This window comes from Diabrotica virgifera, chromosome 2, assembly GCF_917563875.1.
Source record: "Diabrotica virgifera virgifera chromosome 2, PGI_DIABVI_V3a".
Classification (NCBI taxonomy): Eukaryota; Metazoa; Arthropoda; class Insecta; order Coleoptera; family Chrysomelidae; genus Diabrotica; species Diabrotica virgifera.
In genome coordinates this window covers 255,240,735-255,256,257 of record NC_065444.1, presented here as the reverse complement: position 1 = coordinate 255,256,257, position 15,523 = coordinate 255,240,735, and the positions used below count along the sequence as shown (strand labels likewise).

The 15,523-nt window shown below is 33.5% G+C and overlaps 1 protein-coding gene across 4 annotated transcripts in view; it reads left to right on the top strand.

Annotated features, from left to right (window-relative positions):
* LOC126880558 (apyrase) overlaps nucleotides 1-15,523 on the top strand; it is a 220,701-nt gene that overhangs the window by 181,806 nt on the left and 23,372 nt on the right. For 2 of the 4 annotated variants that reach the window (XM_050644493.1, XM_050644492.1), the window contains exons 7-8: nucleotides 3,969-4,059; nucleotides 6,926-7,084. In XM_050644493.1, the coding sequence (XP_050500450.1) occupies nucleotides 3,969-4,059; nucleotides 6,926-7,084 (250 nt within the window). Of the gene's footprint in view, nucleotides 1-3,968; nucleotides 4,060-6,925; nucleotides 7,085-8,930; nucleotides 9,169-15,268; nucleotides 15,382-15,523 lie in introns of those variants that run through there. The other 2 variants (XM_050644495.1, XM_050644494.1) reach the window with 2 other exon arrangements.

Sequence of the window (15,523 nt, the reverse complement as noted above, 5' to 3'; positions counted from 1 at the left end):
GCAAATAACTCGAAAAGTATTAACTTGGTGAAAAAACTTTATAGAACAAAAGTTGCTTAGAATTAGTCATTTTATCCATTTCCGGACTTATTTCGAACATATATTTTTAAGCGCACATCTGCACAATATCACTTTTTTTCTTTGACTTGTTAGCTATGTGTATGCCCATGTCAATCCAAGCGGTTCTTTAAAACTTGGAGATTTTGCAATATTTTACCTTTAAAGAACGGACTAAAGGGCTTGCGGCTCAGTTATACTTCCCCATACATCCCTACGGTAAGGGCGTTGACGCCTAATGCACCGCAATGTACGTATATTTTCTAGGAATCATCGTCATTGTTGTTTGGTTTGTGATGGTTGGTTGTTTTTGTTTTTGGATTTTCTAGGAGTCCTTAAGTGATTTTGTCGCCTCTTTCAGGCTCTGAGATTTTGGCCCCTGATGTACTGTAGTATGTAGATCCTACACAGAGAGATGAGCCTCTCAATTATAGTTGAGATGTTCAATAGTTTTTAGAATTTTGTAATTTTTCACATAGAGCGTTGAGCAAACCGACTGTATTCCTGACATTGTTCTTCTTCTTTTACGGCACTACAGCCTAAATTGAGCCTTGGACTCCTTTATTTTTTGCCTTCACCCTTGCTTGTCTGTGGCTGCTCTTCTCCATACACGGACTCCTAAAAGGGCTTGTGCGTCGCTGTTTACTGTTTCTTCCCAGCGCTTTCTTGGCTTTCCAACCGGTCTCTTTCCCTGCATTCTAGCATTCAGTGCTCTTTTTGGTAGCCTATCCTCTCCCATTCTTATCACATGTCCGGCCCATTGCAATCTTTGTATTCTAATGAAGTCTGACAGGGGTGCTTCCTTATAAAGTTGATAAAGTTCGTTGTTGTATCGACTTCTGAAGATTTCGTTTTCGCTCACAGGTCCTAGTATTCTCCTCAGTACCTTCCTTTCGAATGTGTCGAGTTTGTTTTTGGATGTTTCTTTCAGAACCTAGGCTTCACTGCCATAGCATGTTATTGGTCGAATTAAAGTTTTATAGATTCTCATCTTGTATTTCGGTGAACACTTTTAGACCGAAATATATCATTTTGTACCAATACAATTCAGGAAATAACCAAGGTATAGGAGGCGTAGGCTTTTTGGTCCATAAAATAATTGAAAACTTGGTAACTAAATTCCAAGCGATTTCTAATAGAGTTATCTGTCTAGTCATAAAACTAAATTGTAGATACAGCATTCAAATAATCCATTGTTATGCGCCAACTTCTTCTGCAGATGATGAAGAGGTAGAACAACTTTATGAAGACATTACAAGAGCCAGATACCTAGAGAAAACATATTACGTAATAATTACGGGAGATTTCAACGCTAAAATAGGAAAGAACGAAAATAACAACGACAACGAATATATTGGAAATTTTGTACTGGGAAGTAGAAATCACAGGGGAGATATGCTCGCAAATTTCCTCAGCAAAGAAAAGCTATTCTGCTTAAACACATTCTACAAGAAAAAGATGCAGAGAAAATGGACGTGGCACAGCCCAGACGGCAAAGTAAAAAATGAAATTGACTTTATACTCTCTACTTCAAAAACATTGCTAAAGATGTTACTGTACTAAATTCTGTCGACAATGGTAGTGACCATCGATTAGTTAGGGTGCGAATAGAAGTAAATACGAAATTCGATAGAAGAAAATTATTAACACATGATAAATTACTAAACATAGAAGCACTCGAAATAAATCAAGAGGAATATCAAAGTGAACTAAAAAAGAAACTAGGACCTTTACCAGTATTCAACACGAAAGATATAAATGAAATAACACAAAAATTAACGAATGACATAATATCAATACAAAAAAGATCTGTGGTAAAAATAAAAATCCGAGAAAAACGAAACTTAAACAAACAACACTGGATTTAATGGAAGAAAGAAGAATAACATCTAAAGAATTACCAGAATATAAGGCTATCAACAATAAAGTTAAAAAGAGCATAAAGTCAGACTTGTGGGCTTATAAAACAAAACAAATATTGCAAACCATTGAAAACAATAGAAACATGAGAGTACTGAAATCAAATTTAACTAAAGGAAAATCGAAGATAACTAAAATCAAAAACCAACAGGGGAATACGGTGACGGAAAAAACTCAAATAATCAAGGAAATACAAACGTTCTACAAGAATCTTTATACGTCCACTATACAGAACCCCGGAACAGACCATAGAACAATTCTAAACGTCGGCTCGGAAACTCTCCCTAAAATAACTTCTTCGGAAATTAGACATGCCTTACAGAAAATGCAGGATAAAAAGCTCCTGGCGAGGATCATAATATAACGTCTGAAATGTTAAAAATGGGTGGCAACACCGTTGTAGAGGTTGTGGAAGTCTTGCTGAATAGGTGTCTAATAGAGAAAAGAATACCAAATCTGTGGGAAAACGCCGAAATAATACTTTTACACAAGAAAGGAGACACTACTAATATTGAAAACTATAGGCCTATAAGTTTGTTGTCACATTTATACAAATTGCTAACAAGAATAATAACCAACCGCATAACACAAAGACTTGATTTATATCAACCGGTTGAACAGGCGGGATTTCGAAAAGGGTTTGGTACTAACGATCACTTACAAACCATCAGAACACCGGTAGAAAAAACCACAGAATATAATGTACCCTTACATATGGCATTTATTGACTTTCACAAGGCTTTCAATAGTATTGAAACCTGGTCCTTTTTGTCAGCCCTCAGGGATGCTCGAATAGACTCACGGTACATTACACTCATTAAAAACATTTATGAACAGGCCACATTCCACATCAAAATCAATGAAGACCAAAAAACCGAAAAAATACGCGTTGGTAAAGGTATTAGACAAGGTGATACTATTTCACCAAAACTTTTTACCTTAGCATTGAAAAATGTATTCAAACAGCTCGACTGGGAGGAAAAAGGTCTAAACATTGATGGTGTAAGTTTGAGTCATTTGAGGTTTGCGAACGACATAGTATTATTCAGTACAGATATCAAGGAACTGGAGCAAATGATCAAGGGACTAAACCAGCAGTCAAATAAAATAGGTCTCAAAATGAATCTTCAGAAAAAAAAATGAGTAATGTACAAACTAAACTTGTTATTGAAAACGTCAGTCTTGAAAATGTAGACCACTATATATACCTTGGACATACCATTAAAATCGGCAAAGAAAACCAAATAGCCGAAATAAAAAGACGCATACAATTGTCTTGGGTAGCTTTCGGCAAGTTAAGCTTTATCTTGAAGAATAGAGATATACCAATGTGTCTAAAACGTAGAGTTTATGACAAATGTATCTTGCCTGTAACTACATATGGACTGGAGACCATGGCCTTTACAAAGAAAACCTTAGAGCAGTTCCGTACAACTCAAAGAGCGATGGAGAGGGCCATGCTAGGGATTAGTTTGAGAGACAAAATTCGAAATATCGACATTCGTGAAAGAACAAAGATTACTGATATCGCAGAACGTATAGCATGGCTCAAGTGGCAATGGGTCGGACATGTTGCCCGAGATAATCCCGAAAAATGGACACAGAGACTAACTGGAGACCAAGAGAGAACAGGCGAGGAGTAGGCAGACCGCAGAAGAGGTGGGCAGATGATATCAAACAAGTCGCGGGCAAACAGTGGATGAGAATTGCCAAGAGTAGAAATCGATGGAAGCAAATGGAAGAGGCCTATGTCCAGCAGTGGACGAACACAGGCTAAAGAAGAAGAAGAAGAAGAAGATATCGGAGAGGACAAAATAAGCTCTGTTTGCCTGCGTTATTCTCTTCCGTATTTCTCCATCTTCTGATCCGTCAGATTGACGGATTGACCTGACATTGTTACCGGTATTAAAAATTTAAAAAAATTGTATTTGAGTTTCTGAGTCATTAAAAAAGAATCTAACAATATTTTGTTATCTTATTTTTTGCTTTAGTTTACAAAATCGCCACCAGAAGGAGCATGGACAGAAGCTTCTATTGGACTTGCAAATGCTGGAGGTCTTAGGACTACTATTAGAACAGGAAGTAAGTATTTTACGTAAATAAATATTGATATGTTTTTCGTATATTTCCGGTTTTTGATACAAAAAAAAACAACGAACAGAAATCAATGGACATATCTAAGGGAGACTTACAATAGATGAAAGTAATAAGTTTTTCAAATGTCTTTCGTTTTTTCGAAAAGTTTTTCAGATATTTGAGAGTGTCAACAATAATGTAGAGATAAAACTCCAATTAACTTTGGGAGCCAATTGTCTACTGCTTAGTCTAGCTGTCTCTCAAATATAGGCACGTCTTATCTTAATTTCAAACTGAAAAATAAGCTCTGATAGGGACAAATGAAACAGGGTGTTAACTAATCATATTTCATCATGGTTATCAACAGCTATTCCATCCATGGGCGGATGTAAGCCCCCTCAGAGGTGTCCATTCATTTCTGTTCGTTGTTTACTGCATCCATTCGTGGCCATCCATTCACTTGATGCCATCAGTTCACCAAGTTTGAGGTCTGCCTCTACTCTACTTTTCTTACTTGCTCCTGGTCGCCATTAAAGAACTCGCTTCATCCAACGGTGGTCTTCTATTCTTCCTATGTATCCTGCCCAGTTTCGTTTTAACATGACAATCTTTTGGATCATATATATGTTACTTTTGACCGTCTTCTGCCCTCTATAGTAATTCCTCCTTCCGATTCCTCTAGTACTTTCCTTATTATATATTCAGAATATACGTTGTATAATAATGGTGATAGTATAAAACCCTGTCTATTCTTTGTTTTGAATGTAATTGAATACATCGCGTACTTTAATTTCTTCTGAGTTTTTGTCATACATATTTCTTATATAGTTCAGCTCTCCAGGCCTAGAAGGCCCATGACTTTGTTTACTATTCCTTTCTAATCTCTTCTATTTGCTCCTTTATTTTTCCAATTTGTGATTTTTAGTTCTTTTATGTCTTTTTCAACATCTTTCTTCTATCTGGTTTTCGGTCTACCTTTCATCTTCTTTCCTCCTATTCCTCCCGTTAGTATTTTTTTGGGAAGTCTCGAGTTTGGCATCTTTGGATATGCCCAACCATCTCAGTTTTTGTGATTTTATGATCCCTACTATGTTTGGTTCACCATACATCCTCTTCAGTTTTACATTTGGTCTTCTTATCCACATTCCATTCCATATCTTTCCGCCAAATATTTTTCTTAGGACTTTTCTTTCCCACACTTTAAGCATGATTTGCTCGGATTTGTTCATTGTCCATGTTTCACTGGCATAAAATACTATAGGTCTTATCACTGTCTTGTATATTCTTATCTTAGCCACTCTAGATATGTTCTTATTTCTTAATAAGTTGTTTAGAGCAAAGATACAACGATTACCAGCCGTAATTCTCGCTTGGATTTCTTCTTTTATATTTGGTCTCCTAGTGAATGTCGCTCCTAGATATTGTAATCTCTCTACTTCTTCCAGTTAATATATTTTTTCTTCTGTGTTCATTGTCAGATATTGTCCTTGTGTGTATTCTCGTTCTGTCCATTCCATATATTTAGTCTTTTCTTCGTTTATGTATATCCCTTTCTTTCTTCCTATCGCCTCTAGTCTTTTTAGTATTTCTTTTAATTTTTGTTTACTTCTGGCTATCAGTACTATGTCATCAGCGAATGCCAAGCACTGGTGTTTTCGTTGGTACACAAGTCCTGTCCTGTTAATTTCAACTTCTCTGATGATAATTTCAAGAAGAATACTGAACAACAATGATGATAGTGGGTCTCCTTGTCGTACCCCTTCACCGACCCTAAACTTATCTGTTTCCTTTCCATTTATTTTAATCCTGTTCTCTGTTTCTCTGAGGGCCGGTTGTTCGAAAGCTAATCAACAATGATAATTATCAAATATTTAATTACTGTCACCAACTGTCAATATCAACTTTGTTTGGGTTGCTGAAAACATAATATGAAATTACTTAATCAATTATGTTAATAATTGTTATGTTAATTGATTAACTAATCTCATAATTTTAATCAATTATGTTTTCAGCAACCCAATAAAAGTTGACATTGACAGTTTTGGTGACAGTAATTAAATATTTGATAGTGATCATTGTTGATTAGCGTTCGAACAACCGGCCCTTAGTGTAACTTTTATCATCTTTATTAATTTTTCACTAATTCCAATTTCATATATTGATTTGTATATTTATTTTCGGTTATTTTATTTATTTTCGATTAGCGTTCGAACAACCGGCCCTTAGTGTAACTTTTATCATCTTTATTAATTTTTCACTAATTCCAATTTCACATATTGATTTGTATATTTATTTTCGTTTAACTCTGTCAAAAGCTTGTTTGAAGTCAATGTATAGGGCCATTGTAGATTTCCGTATTCGTAGCTTTCCGCTTGTATCTCACGCAGTAGGAAAATTTGATCCACCGTGCTGCGTCCTCCTCTACAGATTTGTTATTAAGTTAAACAGGATGTTAGGTACTTCCATATTTCCCATTATACTCCAGAGGGAATCCCCTTTTACTGAATCGAAAGCCTTTAAATAATCTGCGACACATTGGTGTATTGTGTTCACTAGCTTTTTCTATTATCTTTCTGGTGTTCAATATCTGATCACGCCTTCCTTGTCCTGGTATAAATCCGCATTGTTCGTAGGCTGTCTCTGGAAGGAGAATGTTCTTTAGTTCTTCATTATTTATAGGTAGACGAAATTTTGCTTGTATGAGGAATAAAGGCAATGGTTCTGTAATTGCTGCATATATTATGGTTAATGATCCTTTTTTTGGGTAGGGATAAAGATTGATTTGCACCACTCATCAGGCCACTCACCTATGCTCAATATCATGATATAATGTTGTAATTTTATTAAACAACTCTAAAAATTTTAATTTCAGATATAACTTACGCCGATATAAAAACATCTCAACCATTTAGCAATACCATCGATTTTGGTCAACTTTATGGAAAATATTTAAAAGAAACATTTGAACGTTGTACGTTAGAATATCATGCAGGTCGAACAGAAGCCAGTACAACTCTGCTTCAAGTATCAGGTAAAATAACATCAATAATTGTCTTTTAGTCAGAGTTATCAACTATAAAAAAATTACAAAACATGGTTCTACAATACTTTTGTTAGTTACAGAACATGGTATGGTAGGCTGCTAATGTGTAATGTATAGATGGGATGATATATTATGTATAGTTGTGTCATTGGTTAGGTTTATGAAATATGGAGGACTCATGTTTGTTTTCTGGTCTCATAGTTTTTAAATCTAGGAAGTTTATGGATTAATTTTGTTTTATTTCTGTGATAAATTCAATATTACTGTGGAGTGAATTAATGTAAGATAAGAATTGGTCATGTTGCCTGTTAGTTCCTACAAATCATACCACTAAATCGTCCACGTATCTTTACCAATATAAAAACTGTGATTATGAGATATTTTGAAACATTTGTTTCTCGATTATCCATAACAATATCTGATAGCAATGGGCTTAGAGGACCCATGGTGAGCTCTGCCGAAACAGCTGCAATGAAAATAAATTGTATAGAAAACAAACGTTTTCAGTGTTAAAATGAACTCACGGCTAGTAAAGGTAGAATCAAACACTTATTTAAAATAAAAAACTGGGGGAATGCAGATAGAAGTAAAAGCTTCTTTAGCGATGTCGGCTACCAACGTGTTAAGTACTACCGATTGAAAGTATCCTCATGAAAATAGGATTGAAAGTGTACCTCAGACGCTTGCTTTCGTGTACACATTCTATCCCTCCTCCAACCAATATAACTTCGGTCAAACTTATAGGCGATTCAACCTACAGCATTTAAATTAATATCTCGCCGTAGCGATGACGGTCGCGAGTTTAATGCTTTTTCCCCATCCAAAAGAAGCGCTATACTTATATTATATACTCGTTGTGTGCATCCTAGTAACGCATAAATTCATTATTTCGTAAACCCCAACTTTAAAGAAAAATCCCAACACAAGTCGATTTTTATTTTTAATTTACTATTTTTTGACATATATTTCATACTAGTGATGTCATCCATCTGGGCGTGATGACGTAATCAATAATTTTTTTAATGAGAATAGGTGCCATGTGATAGCTCATTTGAAAGGATATTCAATTCTCTATTCCATAATATAAAGATTAACATAATTATTTATATAAGGTGTTCAAAAAAACATTTTTTTAATTAAAATAATTGAGACAAAAAGAAGAATGTATGTAATTTATCTAATTTATAATACGTTTTAATGTTGTCAGAAAACAGGAAAAACGTGTTTATTTGACAAATAATTATTGTTTTTTGCTTAAATTCAATGTTAAAGCTGTCCCGCACTTGCCTCTTGCCAGTTTGAACATTTCGTTTAAGCGAAAATCAATGTTTATTTGTCAAATAATTTTTTTTCTGTTTTCTGACAGTAGTAAAACGCATTTTGAATTAAATAAATTACATACATTCTTCTTTTTGTCTCAATTATTTTAATTAAAAAAATGTTTTTGAACACCCTGTATAAATAATTATTTTAATGTGTACATTATTGAATGGAGAATTGAATACCCTTTCAAATGAGCTATCATATGACCCCTATTCTCATTTAAAAAATCATCGATTACGTCATCATGCCCAGACGGATGACGTCACTAGTATGATATATATTCCAAAAAAACGTAATTTAAAAATAAAAATCGACCTATTTCGGGATTTTTTAATAAAGTCGCCGGTTTACGAAATAACGAATTTATGCGTTACTTTATGGACGCACTGTATACATACACATAATACATATAGTTTCAAAAGTTATGCATCATCTAAAATTATGCTCATTATCATAGTTGATTTTTTCATGAACAGATTAAGGGATTCCACTATTTTTTTTATTATTTTAGACTTTTATTTGGGGTTTACACAGTTGGGCAAATGTTTACTCAAAGTTCTTTTTTGTACTTATACCGGTGGAAGAAAGGAAATGGTTTTCTTGTATTAAATTTGGGACACCCTGTAGGGAGGACAACGTACAAGTATAAGTATGCATCAAAATCGTATTGTAGTCTTATGTTTTGTGAATATCTTCTCTTTTGAATGTCCCTGATACCTTTAGAAACAAAAAATAGACGATTTTATATCGTGTGTGTGTTTATGTTTTATTGGCACTGGTTTAAGCAACCAACTGGCCAGTCAATGTGTTTTAAATTCTCTCTTTTACAAAATATATGCTTAGTATCTAAATTTAACACTATTAGTACTACTGTTTTTTTTTTACTCTGTTTTTTTATTATTTTTTTTTATTATATTTTTTAACATTTTTTTTATTACATTTTTTATTTTTTTTTTTTTAGTTTTTTTTTTTTTTTTTTTTAGTTTTTTTTTTTTTTTTTTTTTTGTATATTTTTTTATCGCGCTAAGACCTAAACCCGATTCAACCTCGCGGAGGTTTAGATCCTAGTAACTTTTTATTTTATTTAATTATTTTTTTTTTTTTTTCTTTTTTTCTCAGAGCTTTAATTTTAAACAATTAACATGGTTGTACAAAATTTTATAAACATCTAGATTGTTTGATTGTAAAAGGTATATAAGATTAAAAGGAAATTGTACATTAACTTGAACTAGATTGGCAAAAAAGTTTGATATTTCAATAAAATGTAAAGGACATTCTAATAGCATATGTTGTAGATCAGCTAGCTCTCCACATAAACATTCATCATTATCTACAAGTCCTATTTCTCTTTTGTAGACTGGAGTCAGACAGTGATTACTTCTTATTCGACAAATAGTTTTGATAAAGCCTTTGTTGGAAACTTGATTAAACCATGTCTTGATGGGAAGTGTAGGCTGGATTTTTTTGTAATAATTTCCTTTGTCTGAATTATTGTATTGTTCCTGCCATTTCGTCCGTTTGATAGATCTCATAATAGAAATTATGTCTCCCATAGAAAGTTGATAAGTATGCAGAGTGGATTCCTTCGTTGTTGCTTTTTTAGCCAGATCATCTACTATTTCGTTGTTTTTTATACCAATGTGTGCTTTTATCCAACACAATATTATATTTTTGCCCGATTTCAAAGCTTCACTGTTCATTGCTATGATGTCACTGATGATATAATTTTCTGCAAAATTATGTACATTATATTTCAATGTCTTTACAATGCTTTGGCAGTCTGTAAATATAACATAATTGAGTTCTTTTTGATTAATACATATTTTGTATGCTTCTTTGATTGCAATGAGTTCAGCTGTGAAAATTGTCATTTTATCAGGTAATCTGTTGTTTATTTTTATACTTTTTTGTGGGTAATATATAGCATATCCAACTTTTCCTTCCATTTTTGAACCATCCGTATATAATTTCTGATAACTCTCCCAGTTTTTTTGTACACACTGAAGGTGGTCTATTTTAGTAAGGAAGTCTGTCGCACGAATATTACTTAAATGACAGTTAACTGGAGATAAATAATCTTCATAATTTAGCTTTCGAGACGAGCTTTGTTCAATTTGGTGTATGTCGCCAATGGAATTAGAAACGTTGAGGAAGCTTTCCACAACTAAAAGCAGTTTCTTTTTTTCCCAGTAATAATGAGTTAGGTATGAGGTGGTTAAATGAACAATTTTATTTAATAGCAGTTTATCGTTAACCGCTGTTTTAACTATAAATTTCTCACTTAGGTATTCCCTGCGTAATGAAAGTGGAGGTTCATTAAGCTCACATTCCATGACCAATATAGGTGTGCTACGAAGATAACCAGTGCATAACCTAAGTGCCTTATTTTTGATCCTCTCGATTTTTTGGAGTACAGAGTTTGATGCTGAGCCATAAAAAATAGATCCATAGTCTAAGATTGATCTTATCAAATTTCTGTATAGTAATATTGATATGTTTGGATCAGCTCCCCAGTTACTGACACTTACAGTCTTCATGATATTCATTGCATTTTCCATTCTTCGTAATATGTAATTTGTGTGTTCTTTCCAATTTAATTTGGAGTCTAAAAATACGCCAAGAAATTTTATTGAAGTTTTATAAGGAATACTAGTATTATCAAATTGTAGATGGCTTTGAGGAACATATCGTTTTTTAGTAAAGGTAACAATGGTTGATTTACTCTCTGATATTGTTAAGTTATTATCGGTAGCCCATTTTTTTATAATATTCAATGTCGATTTAAGGTAGTTATTACATCTATCTATTGACTTATTTTCTGCATATATCGCAACATCATCAGCGTACTGTAGGATTTTTATGTGTTGAGGAAGTTTAGTTTCTAAGTCAGCAGTATACAGTATATATAATATAGGACTTAGGATGCTACCCTGAGGTAGTCCCAAAGATGTGTATCGGGAGTTAGATTGATCTCCATTTAATCTAACGTGAACTGCTCGATTAATGTATAGGTTAATGATGTTCCATGTTACTATCTCGGGTATTCCTATTTCCAACATTTTCGCGTATAGTATGTGAAGATTAACGTTGTCGTAAGCCCCTTTTATATCTAAGAACAAAGCACTAACTGCTTTCTTATAAGTAAAGGAACTATAAATGTCTATTAAAAAGTGGCAGAGGCTATCTTGTGTGGATTTACCTTTTCTAAAACCAAACTGACTTCTTGGTAATAGGTCGTTCTTTTCTAGCCAAAATTCCAGACGGTTTTTAATAAGTCTCTCATATGTTTTTAGTATACAGGAAGCCAGACCGATTGGACGGTAAGAATCCCAATTCTTTGATGATTTTCCTGGTTTTAAAACCGGGATAATAGTGTAAACGTGCCAATCGTCAGGAATCTTTATGCGGCGCATCCAAATTTCATTATATATATTTAGTAGTGCAGCCTTACCAATTCTTGAAAGATTTGATAGCATCGAGTAATGGATATTATCGGCACCTGGTGCTGAATTTGAGTTTTTCTTCAACGCAAAGTTTAGTTCAGTGGCAGAAAATGGTTTGACTAGGAAACGGATTGGTTCTGAATAGTCGTACAGAGCATTTAGTTGTAAATCAGGAATTACTAATTCTGCAGACGGCGGTGTGATATTTTGATGGAACTCTTCTATCCACGAAGCTTCCGACAGAATAACAGGGACTTTGTTCTTTGTTTTTCTATTTTTTATTCGGTTAACTTTTGACCATACATCTTTAATAGGGACTGACCTATTTAGGGATCCGACATAATCTCTCCAGCTATTTCTTTTAGTTTGTTTAGTGATCTTCTTGACATGTGCATCATCTTTTTTATACTTAAGTAGGTTTTCATGGTTTGGATTTTCTTTGAATATACAAAAACTTTCCTGTCTTCTTCTGACTGCTTCTTCACATTCTAAATCCCACCAGTATTTTCCTCTGGAAGTCGGTTTTTTTATTTTAAATTTGGGGATGCAGTAGGATGCAGTTGTATTTATATTGTGCAAAATTTGTTCATAAGAATTTATATCTTTAAATTGAGAGAATACATCTTCCGAATACTGTTCATATAATTTCCAGTCGGCATTCTTTAAATTCCACTTTTGTGAATATGGATTATATGTATGAGTTGGTTGATCCTCTAACTCTACTCTTATAGGTGTATGGTCTGAACCAAATAGGTCTTGAAGTGTTTTCCAAGTGATCAGGTGGTTTAAGTCAGGAGTACAAATGGTCAGGTCTATTGCCGATTTCGAGAAGTTCCTAAAGAAAGTAGGAGAGCCATCATTTTTTAATATTAAATTATTATCGTCTATACAGTCCATCAAGATTTTACCTTTCATATCTGTTTGGTTGTCTAGGCCCCAGGCAATGTGGTGAGCATTAAGGTCACCTCCTATTATAAATGGTCTTTCTATAGATGTTATGAAATTGTTCCATTGTTGTAACAATAACTTGGTTCCTGGGGGAACATACATAGATATAAATGTGACAGTATATGACTTAAACTTTATTTTTATTGCTACTTTATTGACGTTTATTAAATCTACTTTCATGGTGACTTCCTCGTAATATAGGTTTGAATTTATTAAAATTGCTGAGCCACCGCCAACAGTTACTGAAAAGCGGTCGTCTCTGACAATATTGTACCCGTGAAAGTTATAATACTTTTCTGGTTTAAATCTAGTTTCTGATAATAATGCGATATCAACTTTCTGGTCTTCTAATAGGTGGATAAGGTTTTCTCTATTAGAGTTAGCCGATCTACAATTCCATTGACAAATTACCAATCTATTCATTATTATATAAGAGAGAACTTAAAACTGATTGAATTGAATTTACTAGAACTGATTTTTCTGGAATTTCAAAATTTTTGTGATTTATATTAGAGATAATACTTGTAACTATATTTGATATTAATTCTGTTAATTCTTTTGATGGTTCATGTATTTTAGATCCTTGTTCTGGATTAAATGTAGATTGATACGAAGAAGAGGTGATAATACCACCAGGTCTGTTGGACATGGGGTTTAACTTTATTATTTTTTGATGTTCCATTGTTACTTGGTCTGGTGAGGAAGAGATAGGTCGTTTGTATTTTGGTGGTTTTATTATTGTATATCTATTTGAAACTGAAGGTAGAGCGAACTGATTGGAAGATGTTTGAGACGTGGACAATTGAGTAAAGGAATATGAAGAGGATGGTGCATTCATATTTGGAGTTTGATGAGAATTTATTGAGGAATTATTGGCTGCTATAGATGCATAAGTTATCTTAGGAAAGAGTTTAATTGTTTCCTTAAAAGATAAGCTGTTTTCAGACATATAATGTTTTATTTTCTTTTGGCGATCAAATTCTGGGCATATCTCCCATTCATTAGTGAAGTGTTCACCTTCACAGGATAGACATTTTTTGTTAAACGATGATAAAGGACAAGAATCGGAAAGGTGAGATTCATGACACTTAAAACAGCGAGGATTACTTTTACACTGCTTACTCATGTGCCCATACCTATAGCAGTGGTAACAGATAATTACCTTTTGCTGGTATTTTTCAACAGTGTGTAAGACATGATTAATTACTACATACTTTGGTATATTCTGGCATTTAAAAGACACAATAACTGATTTTGTTGGATTAAATATTACTTTGTCATCTGCTACTATTTTTCTTGTTATTCGTTTCACATACTCAACCGAGAATTTGCAATGGTGATCAAATTCCTTTATTCTATTTTTAAGATATTCTTCCGATATATCTGAATCTATATCCCTTACTACACCTAGTTTAAACAATTGAAATTTTGGAATGTATGCGGTCAGATTTTTTTGAATAAGGAATTTGGAAGTAACTAAAGCATTTGCGCTACTATAATTTTTAAATGAGACCCTAACTCGGTTGCGTCCGATTGAGTCAATTTTTTTTATATAATTGTCAATTTCTGGATGTAACGTAAATAGGATCTCGCCTAGTTTAACAGCGTTTAATTTTCCTGTAAAATTTAAACTGGAGTTTTCAATGAAAATGTAAAAAGGTCCTAAATCAATTTTTTCGTATAAATAAACAGGCCTGGTTTTTTCTGGTTGATCTGAGTTTACTAAAGTATTTTGTTTTTCATTAATATTGTTAAGATTAATACTACTACTTATCTTATTTTGAGGCTGGTTGGGTAGAAATCCATTTAAATCTTGTAAATCACAGCTACTATCCATCGAATTCTCAATATCAGGCGGTTCGCCTCCACTAGATGACTCCATAGAGGAGTTTTCAAGTAACGTTTAACTTATGAACACTTTCAAAATGTAAACTAAATAAGGAAAAGTTTAACAAAACTAAACAAACTAAATTAGAACGGTATAAATCAAATAATCCGCCAAAAATTAATATTTTTCGGAGAGATTTCCAAATTTAAATTAACTTTGACGATTTTAAATCAAAATTATGTTTTAGTGTCATACAGATTTTGTGAACATTTTATATTTTAGTTTTTCAGATATCTTTAATAACAAATAAACCAGACGGCTTCACTCTTTAATAAGTATTTTAACTGACGACATGCGATACAGTTGAGTCCACGAGTCTTTACCCGTGCATCATTAATACCTGGCGAGATAAAACACATATTTGATAACTCAAATTTTAACTCGTAGTAGGAGCAGTAGCTACTTACTATCACTATCGCTGTTGCGTTTAGTAAATTTCAATTTCCGACTTATCGACTTATTTCGTATGGTTTAAATGATGACGCACGGATAAAGACTCGTGGACTCAACTGTACGTGAGGAGGCTATGTCTTATCATACCACTAAAATGAAATTATTTCCTATATCTAGTGCGGAAGGAACAGAGCGTTGAAAGAAAGAAAATATGTGCAATGAAAGAAAATTTCTCGCTATTTAAAGAGCCTCCATGTAGACAATAAATCCCTACTTACTCTCAAGGAAATTCCACCCCAAACGTCACAGAGCCTCCATTAAACAATCTCGTCTCTCTTATGTTGCGCTGTGCATACCGCTCCCTTGGTCGACAAATAACTCTTAAGGTATCGACCAGAATTGTTAATGTTATGTGCCTTCCAGGGCCACTTT